At 47.8% G+C, this 18,857-nt stretch overlaps 1 protein-coding gene across 6 annotated transcripts in view; it reads left to right on the top strand.

Annotated features, from left to right (window-relative positions):
* Positions 1-932: 932 nt before the first annotated feature.
* EBF1 (EBF transcription factor 1) overlaps positions 933-18,857 on the top strand; it is a 265,338-nt gene continuing 247,413 nt past the window's right edge. For all 6 annotated transcript variants that reach the window (XM_066329262.1, XM_066329261.1, XM_066329260.1 and 3 more), the window contains exons 1-5: positions 933-1,871; positions 3,175-3,331; positions 3,641-3,704; positions 3,911-3,966; positions 12,999-13,072. In XM_066329262.1, coding sequence (XP_066185359.1) covers positions 1,738-1,871; positions 3,175-3,331; positions 3,641-3,704; positions 3,911-3,966; positions 12,999-13,072 — 485 coding nt within the window. In that variant the 5' untranslated portion in view covers positions 933-1,737. The remainder of the gene's footprint in view (positions 1,872-3,174; positions 3,332-3,640; positions 3,705-3,910; positions 3,967-12,998; positions 13,073-18,857) is intronic.

The following is an 18,857-nucleotide window of genomic DNA, read 5'->3' as shown; positions in this document are numbered from 1 at the left end:
CGCGGAGCGACTTGGGCAGGGGAAGGATGGAGGGATGGAGGGTGATGCGGGGACAGCGGCGGGTCGGGGAGCCGGCGGAGAGATGCGGGACTGCGCCCTCTCGGCGGCCGCGCAACCGGCCCGGCTTTTCCCTAGCGAGGACAGGAACTGGTTTTATTATAATTCATATTTTTCCCTGGGAAAACAAAAATCGGACTTCCTAGGAAAAAAAAAAAAAAAAAAAAAAAAAAAAAAAAAAAAAAAAAAAAGAAAAAAAAAAAGGAGAAAGAACTTTCTCCGCGAACCGTCCTGTTCGGAAATCGCGTGCTCGTGGCGCGGAGCAGCGCACGGTGCCGGGCGCGGGGCAGGAGCCGGGCAGAGCGGCGGGGCTGCAGCGGGGCTTTGCGGCCGGGGATTGCCCCACACGCGTTCCCAGCGAGGGACAATCCCGGGCTGGGGCACCGGGCACCCCCAGCTTTGGGCAGTCGGGGTGGGCAGCCTGGCGCTGCCAGCGGATCCCGCGGGGAGCGGGGAGGGCTCGGCCACCCCGCACGCAGCGGTGCCGGCCGCGGGCTGTGCGGGCTGTGCGGGCTGTGCGGAGCCCTCCTGCCGAGGGCCGGCCCCGGGGGCTCGGTGCGGGGACCGGGGGAGCCCCTGCGGGGGCGGTGCCCGTGCGGCCCGCGGCGCTCCGGGGCACGGCCGCCGAACAAAGGCGCGGCCGCGCTGCGCCGGGCCCGCCCCGGGCGCTCCGGGGCAACTTTCCCCCGGGCCGGCCGCGCCGGGGGCGGGGCTATGCTAATGAGGGAGGCGTGACCCCGCCCCCTCCGGGGCGCTTTCCCGGCGCCCATTGGCGGCGGCGGCCCGGGGGCGGGGCGGTGACGCGATGCAAATGAGGGGGCGTGTCCGCGGCGGGCCCGCCCCCCGCCCGCCGGGGCTGCGGGGCTCGTGTTCGGCGGCGGGGACAGTCAAAGTGGCTCCCATAGGGAGAGACGGCGAGTCCGCCCGGCGCTGCGGGAGAGGGAGGGGGCACGGGGAGCCCCAGGGTCTCCCTCCGGCCGTCCGTCCGCGCCGCCGCCGCGGGTGCGCCCCTCTCGCTCCCTTCCCGGCGTGCGCCCGGCTCCGGCAACTCGCTTCCTGCGCGGCTGGAGGAGGGAGGAGAGAGGAGAGGAGCGGAGAGCGCTTCGGCTGGGAGAGGAGAGAAGAAAGAGGGAGAAAAGAAAGAAAGAAAAGAGAGAGGGGAGAAGGGGGGGGACTTGCCTCTCTTGTCACTGGAAAATGACACTTGATGTAGCAGAGCCTGCCGCAGCTCCCGTTCGTCCTATTGTTTCTTAAACTGCCATCTGAGATTTTTTTTTTTTTTTTTTTTTTTTTTTTTTGCCTGCTGCCATCCGAGGGGTGTCTTCATACAAAAGGGACTTCAAGTACTCCTCCGGCTTGCGAGCGCTGCAACCAGCCCCCAGCACCCCGCCAGCCCCTCCAAGCACCCAAACAAACTGCACACGCAGCAAACAGCAGCAACAAAACCGGGCTCTGATTGCCTCTGGATTTTTTTTTTTTTTTTTAATGTGCGTGCCTGTGTTTGCTTTCTCCGACTTGCTTTGATTCCAGCGATCAGCTGCAGAGAGAGAGAGAAAAAAAAAAACCAGAGAAAGAAAAAAAGAAAAAACCCCACATATAACAGTCCGTCTGGCGATTTTATCACTTTTTTTAAAAAAAATTTGAATAAAGAAGGAAGATTTGCGCTGTTGTTTCTGATTCATGTTTGGGATTCAGGAAAGCATCCAGCGGAGTGGGAGCAGCATGAAGGAAGAGCCCCTCGGCGCGGGGATGAACGCGGTGCGGACGTGGATGCAGGGAGCCGGCGTCCTGGACGCCAGCACGGCCGCTCAGAGGTAGGCAGGCTCCGCGCCCGCGCCCCGCTCCGCGCCCCGGGGCGCTCCCCGCCCGCAGCGCCTTTCCCCCCCGCGCCAACAAAAACCCGGCTCTGGAGCTCTGCTACCGGCAGTGAGTTTCGCGTAGATGTCGCCAGTTAAATATTTATCCCTATTGTCCCGTAGGAATGACTTTTTATTAAATAATGATAACAACAATAAAGGAAGTGGCGAGTTTCGCTAGGTACGGATAGGTAGGTTTCATCACTCTGGGTCCTTGTGTTCGCTCGGAGGAAGGAGTTTTCAAAACTATGTTTGCTGCTGATTTAGTCTTATGATCTTCAAATGACACTTTCCTCCTCCGGAAAGCAGCGAGTTGTGCACGGATGTATCCAAAATATATTTCTCTACCTCGTTTTCCTATTCTCGTCAGAATCAGCAGCTCCCCTTCTTCTCCTCCGATAAGTAGGTAGTTTGCAAAGCGTACTCCAGGAGAAATTTAATTTGATGTCCTTTTGTAAAAACACTGCCATTTATCTCAGATTTTTAAAAAGAAATCCCTCCAAATGTAAGATGGATTTGGCGAAGCTGCGCCCAGCCTCGTTTTCTCTCTTATTTCTCCTTCTTCCCATCCTCTTCCCTTCGAAAAAAAATCCCAAAACAAACCCAAACACGAACCAAACCCTGATGCTGGATTCGCAGCTTGAGCCCTGGAGCCGGCATCAGTTTAATGTTGACATCTCCCGGTGTCTCCCACCTCGCCCCGCACCCCTCCCTTTGGAGCCCTCTAAGGAAGGGAAAGTTTCTGCAGGGACAACCCTGAAATATTTGAAGTTGTCTCCTGGGCTCGGTGTTTACCCACCGCTCCGGCGCGGGAGGAAAGGCTCCCAAGATAAGGCACATGGGCGCTGGTGTGACAGCTCCGAGCCGAGTTTGAGAAGTGGCAGGACCGATGCTGCTCCGCGGGGCAAAGCGCCGGCGGCTCTGAGCGCGGCTGCCCCGCCATGCAGGGCCGGCTGCGAGCGGGCACGGCCCTCGGGGAGGGCTGGTGGGTACCGGGCCCGGGCTGGGGGTCTGCTGGGGGCTTCGGGCTCGCCGCAGGACGGGATGGGGTCGGGGCTCGGCGGGGTTCGGAGTTTGAGTGTTTCTTTCTTCGTGGCCGGAGGGAAAAGCCCCGGGGCCGCTCGGGAGAGGGAGGGATGCTCTGGCCCGGGGGGGCCCAGCCGGGTCCCGGCGGGGGAAGGCACGGGCCGGGGAGGCGGCTGGGGGGGACGGGAGGCCGCGTCGTCGGAGCCGCCGCTAACCCGCGTGTCTCTGGTCCCAGCGGAGTGGGTCTGGCCCGGGCTCACTTCGAGAAGCAGCCGCCCTCCAACCTGAGGAAGTCCAACTTTTTCCACTTCGTCCTGGCTCTGTACGACCGGCAGGGGCAGCCCGTGGAGATCGAGCGCACCGCCTTCGTGGGCTTCGTGGAGAAGGAGAAGGTGAGTACCCTAACACCCCGTGGGGGCTCGGCCGCCTCTCCGGGGCCCTCCCCGCTCCGCTCCCCCGGGGCCGCGACACCGGCTCGTCCCGGGAGCCACGGCAGCCTCCCGGGCGCCTCAGTCTTCCCGTGTCCCGGAGGGCAGATGGGGCAGGGGTGTCCCTTGATCCTTCGCTATGCCCGGGGCAAGGGAGAGGGCTGAGAGCTGCCCCATCCAACCCCGGGGACACCCGGCGTGCGAGTGATGGAGAAGCTTCATTGATACTGTTTTCCTTTTCCCTCCGGCCTCCCGTGTCGTCTTTGACTTCAGGAAGCCAACAGCGAAAAGACCAACAACGGGATCCACTACCGCCTGCAGCTGCTCTACAGCAATGGTAAGGGCTGGGAGCCCCCGGGGTCGGCCCCGCCGCCTCCGCGGCCGCACGGCCCGGCAGCGCCCGGCTTCTCCCGGTTCCCCTCCGCTCCCCGCGCTCTGTGCCGGGACACGGGCGGCCCCGGCAGGCCCGAGCCCTCGGGCGAGCCCCGGCTCGCTGCCGCCGGCCGTCCCCGCTCCGCTCCTCACGCCTCTGCCTTGTTTCAGGGATCAGGACGGAGCAGGATTTCTACGTCCGGCTCATCGACTCCATGACCAAGCAGGTGGGTGCTGCGGGGCGGCCGCCGAGCGGGGGGATGGATGGCAGCCGTCGGGGCGGCCCCGGGAGGCGAATCCCGCCCCCGCGGCGGGGCCGCTGTGCCCGGCGGGGCCGGGACGGAGCCACCGCCGCCTCCCGCGGCCACGGCCCCGCTCCCGCTGCGGCCAGCGACCGGCTGCGGGGCGGCCAGGGGCTCCCCGCGGGACCCTGCCCGCGGCTGGAGCAAAAACCGCAGGCGATCCTCCCAGCCGTCCCAGTCAGGGCTGCCGAGAGTTTTGTCGCTTAATTAATAAGAATTAACCTCCGGCCTCCGGCGGCCCCCGAGCGCCGCCGGCACAAGGCGCTGCCCCGGCTCGGGGCTCGGGCGCTCCGGGCGCTGCCGCCGGCCGGAGGAGGAGCGCTTGTATCGCGACACGGTTCGCATGTCGGGATAGACCCCAGAATCGCGGCGCGGGCAGCGGCGAGCTCGATGTCGGACTCGGGGAGGGCAGCAGGACTTGTCAGTGGATTAATCCTCGTTTTCAGCTTGTTCTTTAACCTCCCAAACCGAGTAATAACGCGCGTGCCTACCTGTAAAAAATATTTTTCTGTTTAAACGCAGTATTTTTTACAAAGGGATTATCTGAGCAAATCGATTTTTTCTCCTTTCTTTTTTCCCCCCTTCTTTAATTGTTCCTCTGTTTTTTTTTTTTTGCTGCTCCTGTTAGAATATTTTTCTCTCAGAATATGTTTCTTTTGAATAGTTGAGATCGCTTTTGAGCCTTTTCATCCTTAAAATATGTTTCTTCCCTTCCTAATCTGTTTTACTTGTTAAAGAAAATTCTTAAATTTTATTTAAGAAAAACATTAAGGATTTTTTTTTTGTACGCTAGGAAATGTCAGTCCTTGTATGTTGTCTGCAGGGACAAAACTCTTGGCTTGTATTCGGATTTCTTTTCTACAGCAAAACATAAAGCTCTAAGGGCTGAGTTTGTTTTACAAAACTCTCTTTGATGGTCCCAAAACATCTTTTCCTGCTATTGAAGACTGTCTTTCAACAGTAACAAAAAAAAAAAAAAAAAAAAAAAGAAAAAAAAAAAGAAAAAAAAAAAAAAGAAAAAAGGAACTTGGGTGAATTTTACTAGACAATCCGCTGTGCATCTGAACTCTGTTATACTGTGCACTTCCAAACAGAGCCCATTCCCTGTAGGAATTAAAACAGCAGCAATACACCCTACTTCATAAAAAATCCTGGAAAGCGTTTGATGTCATTCCCTGGTTTTCAGGCACAAATTGGTTAGTTTGTGTTAAAAGTAACAAAATCTTCCTGATATATGAACTCTTTTTTAGTCCTTTTGGAGCTCGTGTATTTCAGTGTAGATCGTGTGAGAGAGGCTATCAATAAATATTATCTTTAAATAGCTTTCCTATCGTTACGGAAATGCAGAAGCCTGTGGTCATAATCCTGTTGAAAACAGAGCCCTGAACTCATGGAGAGCAGTGGATTCAAAATAATTTTCTTAACAAAGGCATCTTGCATATGAAGAGTTCATCCTAAGGCACTGTTTGACCTCTTGGTCTCTCATTATTATCAAGTCATCAGAGGGTCTTTGGAGAGAAAGGGGGAAAAAAAAACCCAGATACAGTTTATTTGTAAAACCTACCATGTAGCTTTAAAGCACGTTCACAATGAAGAAGGAGGAGGAAAGAAAAAAATCTGTCTGATTTCAGGAAATCTTAGCAAAACAAAGTTAGTGCAAATTACAGATTTTGGGAAAAGTGCAGTGCGGTTGAGAAGCGAGGATTTTAGAACAAAAGCCCTCTGAGCTTAGATTAGAAAACGGGGAGCAAAAGGCTGTTTTAGACGCAAACATGTTTGCTTACATATTAATTTCATGTCTGTAGTTTCTTTAGGCATGACTATAACTGCTTGTGAAAAATAGGGCATTGTCATGTCAAAGCTGTGGCATGTGCCGTTCCGAATTTTTTTGGGGGCCAGACGCTGAGTTCGCCTTCTTCTCCTTTTTTAATTCTTTCTTTTCAAAAGTGAAATTATTTCAGAGTTGGGATCGCGCCGGTTACTGAATGCTTATTAGGAAGTGAAGTACAACACATGACAGAAGCTCACCCAAATGTTGAATATATCATTTATATTTTATGACAGTGAATTATATAGAAGATTCTCAAGTAACTTTCAAATCATCAAACTGTAATTAAATATTGCAAAGACTGTCTGAAAATTCTTTAATTTTTAATGAAAGTTAAATATATATTGTCAGTCTACTTGAAGGTGTAGTATTTTAATGCATGACGCCCAGAACAAATTGGATAATGAAATGATTACTTTTAAATGAAACTGTTGCAGAAGTGTACACGTTTCAGCTGGCAAGTATCTGCTCAGTCCTCACACACGCACATTCACACACTCGATAATTGTGAATTCCCAGACTGAAATTACAGCTACTCTGAGGTTTCTGGTGGCAAATTAAAAATCCCACAGAAGCAAAGCTTGAATGAGTTAGGTTTCCCCAGCTCGTACAGGAAAGTATCAGTGACTTTTTTTTTTTTAATATTAATTTTTTTACTATTATTTTTTAATATGAACGGCTCAGATTTAAATATATTCTCTTTGTGTCACAGTTACAAATTGCGAGGTTTTGCTCGGTTGCGGATTATTAAGTTCCGTAAGATAAAATAAAAGCCCTTCTGCAAATCAGACCTGGATTTCTGTGCATAGGATTGCTGCTCAGAGATTTAATGTGAATGTCCCATTAGTAGCTCGTGTTATAGCAGTAGGTAGGCAGGGCTTGGCTATTCTGGGGGCTGTGTAATGTTCTATAGAGGAGATATTCCTGCTCCTGAGTGTTCCTGCTCTGCCTAAGTCAGGAGTCTGTTTGTGTGCCTGTGCCCAGCTGAGAAAGTCATAGCAAGAGTGGTGTCCTGGGTGGAACAGGGGGATCTCTGAGTCCTGGTGCGTGTGTTCCTCTGGTAGCTGTGGAGCAGGATGGGAAGTGGGGCTGGAGAGTGGCACTACTGAGGCAGCCAAGAGTTGTGTTGGGAGCTGCATCCCAGGGCAGAGCTGGGCTGTGGGATGAGCTCTGCACGCACTGTCCCAGACAGGAGCTGGGGCTGCACGCTCAGTCCTTGGGAATGGGGACTGTGGGACTTCCAGACGGGAAACCCAGGCAGGATTGGTCTCAGAGTGCCTCATTTGGGGTTGTGTTTGGGGTGTCGTGCTTGGCCTTTGGTGGTGGCCCTGCAGAAGTGCTGGGTGAAATGGGAATTTCGTGGCTTTCGGGGGTCTCGGTTAGTTTCTGAAATGTGTCCCTGTCACTTGAAAATTGTTAGTGCTGCACAAAAATCATTCCTGTGGCAGAGGAGTTCTTTCTAGTTCAGGCAACAACATTCGGTGTCAATACTGGCTTAATTAAATTTTCTTTTATGTTATATTGGCACCTCATTTTATGTCAGGATCACATTCCTAAAGCACTTAAAACCTTGTAGGACCCCGAACTTTAGAGCTGTTGCTTTCCATAAAGCAGCAGCTCCTCCCGCAGAAGATCTGCTTCTAACAATGATGCATTTTGAAATTGCCTGCAAAACGTGAAATATGTGTGCTCTAATAAAACTGGAGTTTTTAGGCAACTCAAAGGATTTTAATATGTTTATGGAGGAGAGATGCCTTCTATTTCTTTGACTGTATTTTCATAAAGTTGAGATATTTCACTATTAGGAGAGATGGAGGAAATAAATCTGAAATACTTGTTCCCCACCCATTTTTCCTTCAGCCGTTCTCATCCATAAGATATAACGGATGCTAATATGGCTCAGGCATCTTAACAATCATAAGTTTTGCTCGCTGGCTATTGTCTATTGCTGAGAGCCCTCATGAGTCAAAAATCCTTCCTTCAGACTTAAACCCTGTTTATATTTGGGTTTTTTTTTTTCAGAGCTATAACTCTGGATGCAAATGGTTTTTCTGTTGACTTGTCTGTCATTCTCTGAGGTCTGCGGATATTTGATCAGCTCTATTCTGTGCATGGCATGGCCCTTCTCTGGCAGCTACACGCATGGGAAAAAAAAATGTTATCAATAAGTTCAGAGGAGCCTCAGCAGAGTTGGAGAAATTTCACACAAACATAAAACAAAACCTAACCCCTGTGACGGGGAAAGTTTACATTGAGCCAGATTTTAGCAGCTTTCTTGTGCCTTTGGTGAGATGTCAGAAGCGCAGGTGATTTTAATTTTCTTGTACAGAGAGGAATGGAGAAGTTTGGAATTTGCATGCATGATCAGGACCTGTGTTTGGGAAAATGTAAACTCATCACAGTGGAAAATGTGTTGTTTGGAGTCTGAGGGTGAAAACAAAGCTGAGGATTTTGGAGAGACTGCCTGAGCCAGATGGCCTGGTGCATTCCCAGTCTGGCAGCCCAACTGCTCCCTCCTGTATAATATACAGCCATTTGTTCTGGGATATTTACGCTAGAGCTGTTTCCATGTGAATGTTTGAAAACCATTAAAAATGAACATATTAGGAGAGATAAATTTATTTAATTTGTGTGAATACGTCGATAAGCAGGCTGTGAATCAAAGGCAGAGGGAGACTGGATAAAATAATTAGATGCTTCTGAAATGTGTGTGGAGAGGCAGAACAAGAACTCCCTGTCCTCGCCCCGGGACCAGCTCCGCGCTGCTGGTCCGGGATAAACCTCCCTGGGATGAGCTGAGGTTTTGCCTGGGGAAGGGGTAAAACCTCGGGTAATTGAGGGTTAAGGATTCAAAGCCAAATAAATGTAATTCCCAGTATTTTCTCTGTAGATATATAGTGGATACAAGCCTAATCCTCTCTGGGTGAAATTCTGGCCCATCTGAAGTCAATTGCAAAGCGCCTATTGAATTCGGTGGGGCCAGGATTTTATTTTCTCCCTGTGTGTACAGCTGTAAACGTCATTCCAAATCATTTTAGTTCTGTTTTGGAAAAGACCCTAATTTTAATGAGTTTTCCCTTCTCTTTTATTTTCTGTGAGGGAGATACTTTGTTTTGTGAGGCAGATGGAATCTGAAAGCAAGTGGATTTAGATGCACGCTGGTGATTTCTCTCCTTCTCTTACTCTTTTAAAATCAAGGCCATGACATAACTGAGTAATATAATGACCATGATCTCATTCCTTCAAGATTGTTTTTCGTCCAGTTCTGAAAGCAGGATTGCTTGACTGGCAAACTGACACCACGAGACAATTCTGCCCTCACTTGTACCAGCATAAATCTGGATTTATTCAGGAATGGTTAAGGACAAAATATGTCTCTGTATTTTTCCAGCTTGTTTGTCCATTCTTTTATTGCGTTATCCTACTGCGTCTATAGGGAGGAAAAAGTAGATTAAATGAGATCTGTAGCCCTGAGTTTTATATCGCCCCCCTTTCTTTTTATTTTTTATTTCTTCTTTTTTTTTTTTTTTTTTTAATAATGAGGTCTGTCACTGAAAAGTTTAGGTGAATATTTGGACGTAGTTGACTGTGACGGGCTCAATGTAGTAATTTTTATTTGCTGTTAAGCAGTGAATTGAATTTGATTTAACTTCTATGCAGATTTATTTAAATAGAAGTGAGGAAGCCTTATATTTTTTGACATTAATTTTTCGGGGCCTGATTTTGAAGCCCGTTTGTGCATGAGTGATTCTTACTCACTGGGACTTCTTGCAGGAAGGTTACTTGGGTGAGTAACAGCTGGCAAAATGGAAGATAAATTTTGTGGGGAAATGATTAAGTTGTTCGGGAGAAGAAACGCTATTTTCAAGTGCTTATGAAACACCGCCGAGTTCAAACGACCTGAAGTAAACAAAAAGAAAAAACCCCAAAGTCTATAATTTTGCATTTCCTTTGCCGGTGTTTTGTTGTGCAACTCTGATGTGTATCTGCAGGCGTATTTTTAGCTCTGCTGTGGTCTAAGTTCGTGCACTGTAACTTTCACTTTGTCTCTCATTAATGTGGTCCCTGTTTGACAAAATCACGACGATAGTTGGTGCGACAGGGAACCCCGACACGATCTCCCTGTTCCAACATCAGAGCTTGAATCCCGCGTCATTTATTTAAAAAATTCAAGATACTTTTTGTTAAAAAGACTAGCTTTTCAAATCCGAGAGTTAAACATTTTCACAACGCTAACGTAGTAGACCCTTCCTGTAAAAATACTTCTGGCAGCTCTAACGATCTGAAACTTTAGCAGTTCCTGTTTCCTTTTTGAAGCTAATTGTAGAATTAATGCTTCAGAGTGGAGTGGTTTGCGCGGCAGTCGAGTATCTGCAGGGCTCTCGGGCAGCCATTCATGGGGGCAAACTGTTGGCCCTTCTCACAAGTAAATTGGGGCAACAGGAGTGGGGAGATGGGGATGAGCTGCTCAGGGATGAGCCCAGCACGTCCTCCTGTTTCCCAGAATTTCCTAGAAATTCCTGCAGGAATAGGGCAGGCGAGAGGAGCTGCGTTTGACGCGGAGGAAACAAAATGTGCACGGGTGAAACTTGGATAATTGAATGCAAATAAAGTGAGAAGCAAATCCTTAATGTGGAGGGAGGCAGAAGAATGTCATGCACGCAAAGAAGGGATCACTGATGCTAAACACAACAGACAAGGTGATTATGTACCACAGTGTTGACTCTGCCCGTTCATTATTGCTATTTAGTTGAGTTATTTAAGCAGCTACCTGGAGGTTAAGTAAGCACAGCAGCAGGAAGGGGAGAGGAGGAGAGAGGGCAGGGGAAAAAAAGAAAGTAAATTTTTGCGTTTTGGCTTGTCGTTTCTAGCGCTTCCTTGGCTCCACTGGCAACAAGCTAACCCATGCTGGGTAAATTTATTTTAATATTTGGAAGTATTAGAAGAGCGAGCTGAGTCTAGCAGCCCTCTCTTCCCATTGTGATTGTCTGGAGGTGACTGGGGCTGGAGGTGTTTGTCCCCACTTAAAGGCCTCAGAAGCAGATCTGCTCCTTCCCATCCTGCTCTGCATTCTCAGAGAAAGAATATTTTTTAACTCTTGATGAAGTCCAGCAAATGCCATGAGCTTCCTCCTTGCCTGGCCTGTCTCACTGCCAGGTGGAACCTGATCTGGGGTTTTCTGGAGTCTTTGCAATGTCCCCGCTGACTGACCCCACCAGGTGTCAGCCAGTTACTTCAGTTCTCTGGCTTTGCCTGGAAGAAGCTTCTCCCTATCTTCCCTTTTAATGCTGGGCATGAGGCTCTTCTGAATTTGACCCACCTCCTGCTGCAATACCTGTAATTCCATTTTCCAAAGCTTCTAGCAAACCATCTGTATCTTTCTTGAGCACTGATGTGGAAGTAGCTCAAGGTGGGGGTGCCAGCTGGGACAGGGGGTTGCTGGTGGCTGTGCTGGGGAGACTTTCTGTGCATCCCCTTTATCCCAGTGCTGGGTTCACAGTTGTTGTGTCTCGCTGGTGGAAATGAGGGGGCAGAAGCCAGGTGAGACTCTGGGCCCATTAATGGCAATTAATAGCAGCCTCTGTTTCATCAGCTATAAAACTCCAGCTTCAGGGCTCTCAGATTTTAGGGGAAGGCCCAGAGCAAAATTGAAGTTAAAAAATTAAAACTACCAGAGGTAACACAGGCCCATTTCTGATATTATTTATGGAATTATTAAGTAATTTTCTAATGCATAATATTAATATTGCATGTTGCCATTTAAATCGTGTAAGAGTCAGTGCATGCTTCTTCAGATTTGTGTGTCTTGGGATTTGTGCCCTGTCTGGAAGTACCACACCTCTTACCCTTCGTGGGTTACATTTGTAAGGACTGGAAAAGCAGCTCATTCTATATTATGGTAACTTACTTCTCTGTCAGTATTTTCCATGCTTCCATTTCAAATTGATCTCATTTCTTAAAATGTGTTTCATCCATAGAGCACACTTCTTAAATTTCAGTCTCTATTTTATCGTTAGCTCTAGGGAGACCCATCTCAGATGTCATTTTACCTGCTGAGTCTTTTCCCCCTGATTTCTCGTTTTGAACTCTGTGTTTTAGAGGCTGAAAAGGTCACACCAAGCTCAAGGGTAGCGCTGATGCTCAGATGCAGGGGTGGTCATCCCTCCAAGGCTGGGGCTCCAATCCCAGCTCTGGAGTGAGATTTAGAAACCTCAGTGCCAGCAAAGGCTGCTGTTGCAAAAGAAAATCCACTCTTGTTTTGCTGCTGGGGGGCTGGTTCCTGGGAGCAGGGGTGGCTGGAAAACATGACTCTGTGGGGCTGAGATGGAAATCCTGTCCCACAGGGGCTGTGAGCACTAACCCAGCTCGTGTGTAACGCCGATCCCTCGCTGCTGGTGCTGCTGGTGGGAGCGAACGTAGACTCCTCTTGAAATGTGAACGCACTGCCTTTCCACAGTTTTAGCTTAAAGGATTCTCCCTGTGCTGTCTCAGAGTCAAATTTCTCAAGCCGGTTGATCCTCTGTTTGTTTTGGTCTCCTCTGCTCTGGTAGGGCCTTCTCCTCACTTATTTATATCCCTGTAACTCCGGAGGTGCTCTCTGGAAAGCGCTGGATCAGGAGGTTCAAGGGAAGAATCAGGCCCAGGCGTTTTCTCAGGAGCTACCAGGAAAATGCCTGGGCTGTGCAGCTTTTGTAATTAAAAATGCATGAGCTCTCTCTTTTCTTTTTTTTTTTTTTTTTTTTTTTTTTTTTTTAATGAATAGGACCCAAAGTATACCAAGCCTTGCTGGCTTTATTTTTTCTTTCTTTCTTTCCCCCCTCCCTTCCTTTTAATGCTATTAGATTTATATTTTATTCTGAATTGAAAAGAAAATTGTGGTTGTCTTGACTACTAAAAAAACTCATCCTACACACCGCTGGAGAGATGTGCAACAGAGAGGAGGGAATTTAGCTGTACTCAGCTTGTGTTGTTTTACAACTGCAGGTCTTGGAGCAGGTTTGGTGGAGATGCCGGGTCTCTTTAGCTTGAGCTGTGGTTTGTAACTCACTGAGCCTTTGCTTACCGTGGCGTGTTTTGATTTTCTCCAAACTCAACTTTATGTACAACTAAAAATGTGTTTTATTTCTAGGCGATAGTATATGAAGGCCAAGACAAGAACCCAGAAATGTGCCGAGTTCTGCTCACGCATGAAATAATGTGCAGGTAAGAAATACCCCTCTTCCAGTTAATTAGTGATGAGAAGATGAATCTGTCTCCCAAAATCTAGGTTGAACCTACAGCTATTTTCGGACTGAAATTTATCTTTCTTGCATTAAACAATCCCAAAATAACACAGTTCAGTGTGTGTAATTAGCAGCAAGGTCTCAGTCGTCACACTAGTTTTCAATTATTTATAAAGAGTTATTCTTAACAGAACGCTGCTGGTTTTCATTTAGACACTGTAGCCCACAAAAGGTCTCCTCACCGAAATTAACAATCTATTATAGTCTTGTAGCAATAAACGTCTCTGTCCCCAATTCCCAACAAAAACTCCTCGGCAAAATGACAAAATAGTATTTTTTGTTTCAGTTTTTTTTTTTTTTCTGGAGGTGCATTAAGGAGTGAGGTCAGGAGGTTCTTTTGTCCTGGTTGCTGCTCAGGCAGAGTTTGCACTCGGCTGGAGCAGAGCAGCTGAAACTTCTCTGTTTTAAAGACGTTGTCTTCTTGATTTTCTTTAAAATTCCCCATGCAGATTTGGCTCTGCCCAGTGCTCTCTCAACCCCTGTCTGAGGTTGGTGACTTTAATTCAGTCAAATATCTTCTCCCCCAAAACTTCTGCAGCTGCTTCCTTCTCTCTTCTGGCTGCTTGAAGTAGGTGAAGCCTTCTCTACTTCCTTTTTACCACAGACCTCTTCGCCACCTCAGAGAGCTTGACCTCTCAGTCTCATTAAAGTTAGTGGGTGTTTTTTGCATGTCTGAAAAAATCATTTGTTACATGTTATTCGATGGCAGAAAATAATTCCCTGGTGGAAGACGAGGCGTTCTTGCATAAGCTCATTGTTACAATCAGTTGTTTTAAGACTGTAAAAATGCCATTGCATGCGTTGTAACTTTTACAAAACACATTTACTAAAAAGGAGTAACTTGAGGGTAAAAACTAGTACCCACTTCTAAAAGAATAAACTTGGATGAGGCTTTCCTGGCAGGGGAGAGTCTTTGACAAAATACTCAGATGGAAACTTCTCTGTTGGTTGATGGTTTTTTTTAATTTTTTTTTTTTATAAATTCTTGGGATCTGCATGTTTTGTCCTCCCCTGACAGCTCCTCCTGCTAAAACCCTGCTAGGGGGTAGCACCCCGTGATGAAGGCAGAGGAGTTGCTCTCCTTGCTCTGCCAGCTTGGGTGAAACCCTGCACAGCCCTCCCCTCAAATTCTTCCTTGCAGCAGGATTTTGGGGGGATTTTAGTTTTCACGTCGTGCTTTTCTCAGCTGCTTCCTTCAGTGGGTTTGGCTTTTTCCAGGAAACCAAAGACATTGGTTTGCAGCTCCAGAACAATCAGCAGCTCCAAGAGGTGCCTTGAGCCTCTGCTGCCATTGGGAACCTTGTTGCCTGGCTGAGGACTCCAGGCTACTTCTGCCTTTCCAAAGGGAATCCCAGTCATGTTGACAACCTGTAATTGTCCTAAAATTCATTGGCCCAATTAGCACGACTTTCGCACTGGATACCTAGCTAGGAACAATTCATGGAAATATTAAAGGAGGCCCCTGACCTGATAAGACTAAAGTGCTTTTTACTTTTCTCCTATAACAGACTGGTAAAACAGTGGGACTGGGCACATGAGTAAAATTAAGCACATGCTCAAGTGCCTGCAGTGTCAGGGTCTGAATCTGCTATAAGTCCTGGGTGATGTGTCTTCCTGATCCTTAATCAGCAAGGTTTGGTGGTAGGAATAACTCACTGAGCCAGAATCAACTACTTTATGAATTTATTTCCTTATAGATACTTCAGAAATATAAAGAAGTAAATTAAAACTTTTTAGAGTGGGCTGAGTTTTAACCAGAAGACCAAATGCCCACATCACAGATTTATAGCCATTCAATATACTTTGACTGAGACAAAATTATTTCTGTTCTGGGAATGTGGAGAGATGCGCAGTCATTCCCTTTATTAAAGCACTTTGCACTTTCTTTGTTCTTAAAGTTCACTGGCTCAGAAACTTTATTTTCCTCCCCCTATTTATTTACTGCTTGTCCTTGCCTTGTGTTTCATGGCCATAAGGTGGAGGGGTAGAAAAAACCCCAAACTGACTGTAGTAGGCAAATGTTGTGTTCCTGATGGGGTAAGGGAGACATATTCAAATTTCTTACAGCTCATATTAGACATTCCCCATTTCCTTTGCTGCCCGTGAGTGTGTAAGAGGGTGCTGTTTGTTTACCGGGCCGCTTGACCCTATTGCACAAATCTGTCATCTATTGTGCTGCTAACACGCTTTTAAATTGCAAATCTGATGCTCTTTAGGGGTCTAGGAGGGGAAAAAATTCTCTCTCCACACCATTCTGTTTCTCTTGATTTCTTGCCTGTTGTAAGTGGAAGTTGGGATGTGCTGAATTTGCACCAGGGGTGCAAATGCAGCCTCAATTATAAGCATAAAATTAGAGTCTGTTCCCCATTAATCAGCCCAGCTAATTGCTATGCACTACCATTAGCCATATGGTGTGAAAGACAGCTTGCTCTCTCTAAGATGAAATTTCTTCATTTCAGACATGAAATAGTGAGGGCTCTGTATTTTAAAATAGCTTGTTTTAGATATTTAATTTCTAAACAACTTTCAGCAGTGCTTTCTATCAAGGCTAACTGCACAATAAAACTTTGCATTTATGTGACAAAGCTGGGTATTTATAGTGTACTACAGCTAAGGCACGGAGGAGACAAAGAATTCAAATGTATAAGAGAGTCCAGGCAGTGGTAGGAGAGCGAAGCTGAGGTTTGCTTCAGGTAGCTGTTTATTTCAAAGGATTTCATTGTGTTTTGTCAGATATAAAAATCTACACTGCTGGTGAAAATGTTAATAGCTGGGGAGAATTCACAACCTCAGTGGAATTTATTAGTATTGTAGGCAGCGTGGGGAGGGACATCTATAGTTAATATTGCCTCAACAATTTCCATTATGAAACCTTCAGTGGCTTACAGCTTTGCCAAACTTAAACTGTTCTGGCTGAAATATCCTTTGCAGGGTGTCAGCCTCAGGCTGACTTTCTTTGGAAAGTTTCAGCTAAAATGGTCCAGTGACTTCTGAGAATGAGGTTGGAGTAAAATATGGGTTTTGTCTGTGACAATATAATAAGACCTTACAGCTGTTTTGGCAAAGGGGTCCTGCACCTCCAAGCTCCAGGGTGAGGTGCCTGTTTGGGGCTGTCCCCATGGCATCACTGGTGGGAGGGATCCCACCTCACTGGGACCTTGTGCAGAACCTCCCACCCCTCCTCTCTGGCGACTCGTTGGGTCCTGGCAGCCAAAGTTGCCTTGGCGCTGGCCACGGGCCCCTAATTCCTCATTGTTCTTTGTCCCCGGGATACACAAAGCAGGGCTCCTGCACAGGGGACACTGTGGATGCCACTCCAGGGTGGGGACAGCCAGAGAGAGTCTGGGGTGACAGATATGGGGGTGACAGACATGGGGGTGAGGAAGAATCCTTGTCCTATAGACAGAGATCCTCGGGCACACGGAAGGGAAGAGGAGGAGGATGATGATGGGGAGCAGGAAGGCAGCAGGGCAGCAGGTCCCCAGAGCTGGGGTGAGGAGAAAGGCAGCAGTAAAAGCTGGGGGTGGTGGTGGTGGCCTGGGGAGGAGCAGGATAGGGATGGGTGAGTGAGCCATGAGGATGACAACAACAGCAGGATGCTCAGAGATGGGGCACAGGAGCTGCATTACAACCGAGGACTACTTGTTTTAAAAACAAGCAAACCTCACACACACACACAAAAAAAAAAAAATAAAATCAGTTTTAGTATGCTTTTCCTGTTGGCCAACGTGGCATTGTGTCCCAGCCGTGGCTCCTGGCCCCACCTGGGGAGAGGTGTCATGGAAGAGCAGCAAAGACAAGTCCTCGTCCTCCTGGCTGCAAGGAGCTGGCATTCCCTGCTCCTGCACAGAGCCTTGCTGGGAGCTGGAGGGTTTCTGAGTGGTTTGGAGAAGCTCCTGGGAATTTTAAAATTCTTTCAGGGAAAGGAGAAAGGGTGCTGAATATTTAGGAACTTATTTCCAAGTGCTAAGTAGGCACTAAAAGCCAAAGCTTTTGAGGGAAATTGAATTAAAAGCACTTTTAACCAGGTCTGAAACTCAAGATCTGCATGATGTTTTAATTCTTTGCATAGCAAGACTAGAGTGAAGAGGCCTCCAATTCTGCTGTTGTGGGGGGTAAAAAACACAAAAGGAGAACTAGATTTTAAAATGTAATTCTCTAGATCATGAAGGAAGATTCAGGGCCTCCTTTCATGCCAGGGAGCCACCAGATGTTGGGATGTGCCAGCCGTGCAGCCCCTCCACATCACCCTCAGATGGTGGTTAAGGAGTGAGGTCTCCTACTATCACTTGGGACTGCTGGGGTACACTTTTGGGAAGGTACCTCAAATTGAGGGGCCACCTGAGGGGCAGTGAAGTGTTTCCCTTGCTCTCAAAGCTGGGTTGTCCCCACTGGGCAGTGCCTGACTCCATCCCACTTGTGGCAGGAGGTGAGACCGAGGTGTCCCTGTCCCCAGGCCTCTGTGGCTGCCTCTCCCCTTGGATTAATGCCCCAGGAAGGTGCCAACCTCTGAGCCTGGTGGTGTGTGGATGGGGGCATTTGCCCATCTCGTGCTGGGAGCCTGGGAACCTTTGCTTGCCTGAGTAAGTGTGGCAATTTCTGTCCCTCCAGTCTGCTGGGAGAATGTCAGGACTAGCCCTGATTCGCTTCAGTCACAAGAACTGCATTGTCTTAACTTGTGCCAACTCTGTTTCTAATTACATTTTAATCATTTAAAAATGATTAGCAGTTTTTATTGCCTTGTTTGTGGGTAAATTTTCTCACCCCACACATTCTAGCTGCACTCCAATGACAAATCCTTTTATAGGCAAAAAAGCCCCCGAATGTCCCTGTGACTATTTACCTACAGCATATTTTATTCCTTCCTAAATTTTAATGCTTTCAGGGTGCCAAGGCTCTGGCATTTTCTGGTGGATCAATTGTGGTATTGTGCTGTAAAATTAAGCAGTTTTTTTTGGCAATCCCAAACAATGTAACTTCCACCGAAATGAAGATACCGCACATGTGTTAACTGTGAAAAGTTTCAGCCCTGAATAGTTGCCTTGAAGCCTTTTTGCGGTGAAAAGAATTATGTATTTTCCTCTCTTTGAAAACAAAATTATTATTTTTTTTAAGCCATGTTTAAACAGGCTGTTTTTGTAAAAGGCCCCTTTTTTTGTTATCTTTAGTGTGGTTAGTTGCTTTATTGCTAATCTTGGTGGGTAACTGTATATTATTCACTCTATTGTTCAGCAACACAAGAGAACCTTTGTCATACTCCCAACAAGGCTATTTATATAGCGTGGCACTTCTGAGGGCTTCTTCCTGCCCTGATGTTCTTCCACCTTCTGGGGAAAGGAAAATAGTTCATCTGAGAGGGAGAGTGAGCAGTGGTCCCCCCTGACAGCTGCTGAAATACAGGCGAGATGCAGGTCCCCAGGATGCCACTGGGAACAAACTTAGTGGTTTCCAAAGATTTGGTTGTGTGTGGTTGAGGTTGACCAGAAAGTTTATGGAACAGGGAGATGTGCTCAGGTCTGGCCAGGGAGAGCAGCTGGGGTGGTCCTCACTGTCTGGCACTTGATGCCACCATGGGGTGGGGTCCCTGAAGCCCTGCAGCTGCCCAGGCTGTGTCCAGAAGGTCCTTGGGGACCAAGGAGGACCTGGTAAAGTCAGGAGCATCTTTATTTATTTTTTTTTTTCTTGAAGCCTTGGCTTCAGTGGGA

The sequence above is a fragment of the Sylvia atricapilla genome, chromosome 14 (genome assembly GCF_009819655.1).
Source record: "Sylvia atricapilla isolate bSylAtr1 chromosome 14, bSylAtr1.pri, whole genome shotgun sequence".
Lineage (NCBI taxonomy): Eukaryota > Metazoa > Chordata > Aves > Passeriformes > Sylviidae > Sylvia > Sylvia atricapilla.
Note: the sequence above shows the minus strand (reverse complement) of the source record. Positions and strands in the feature narration are given on the sequence as shown.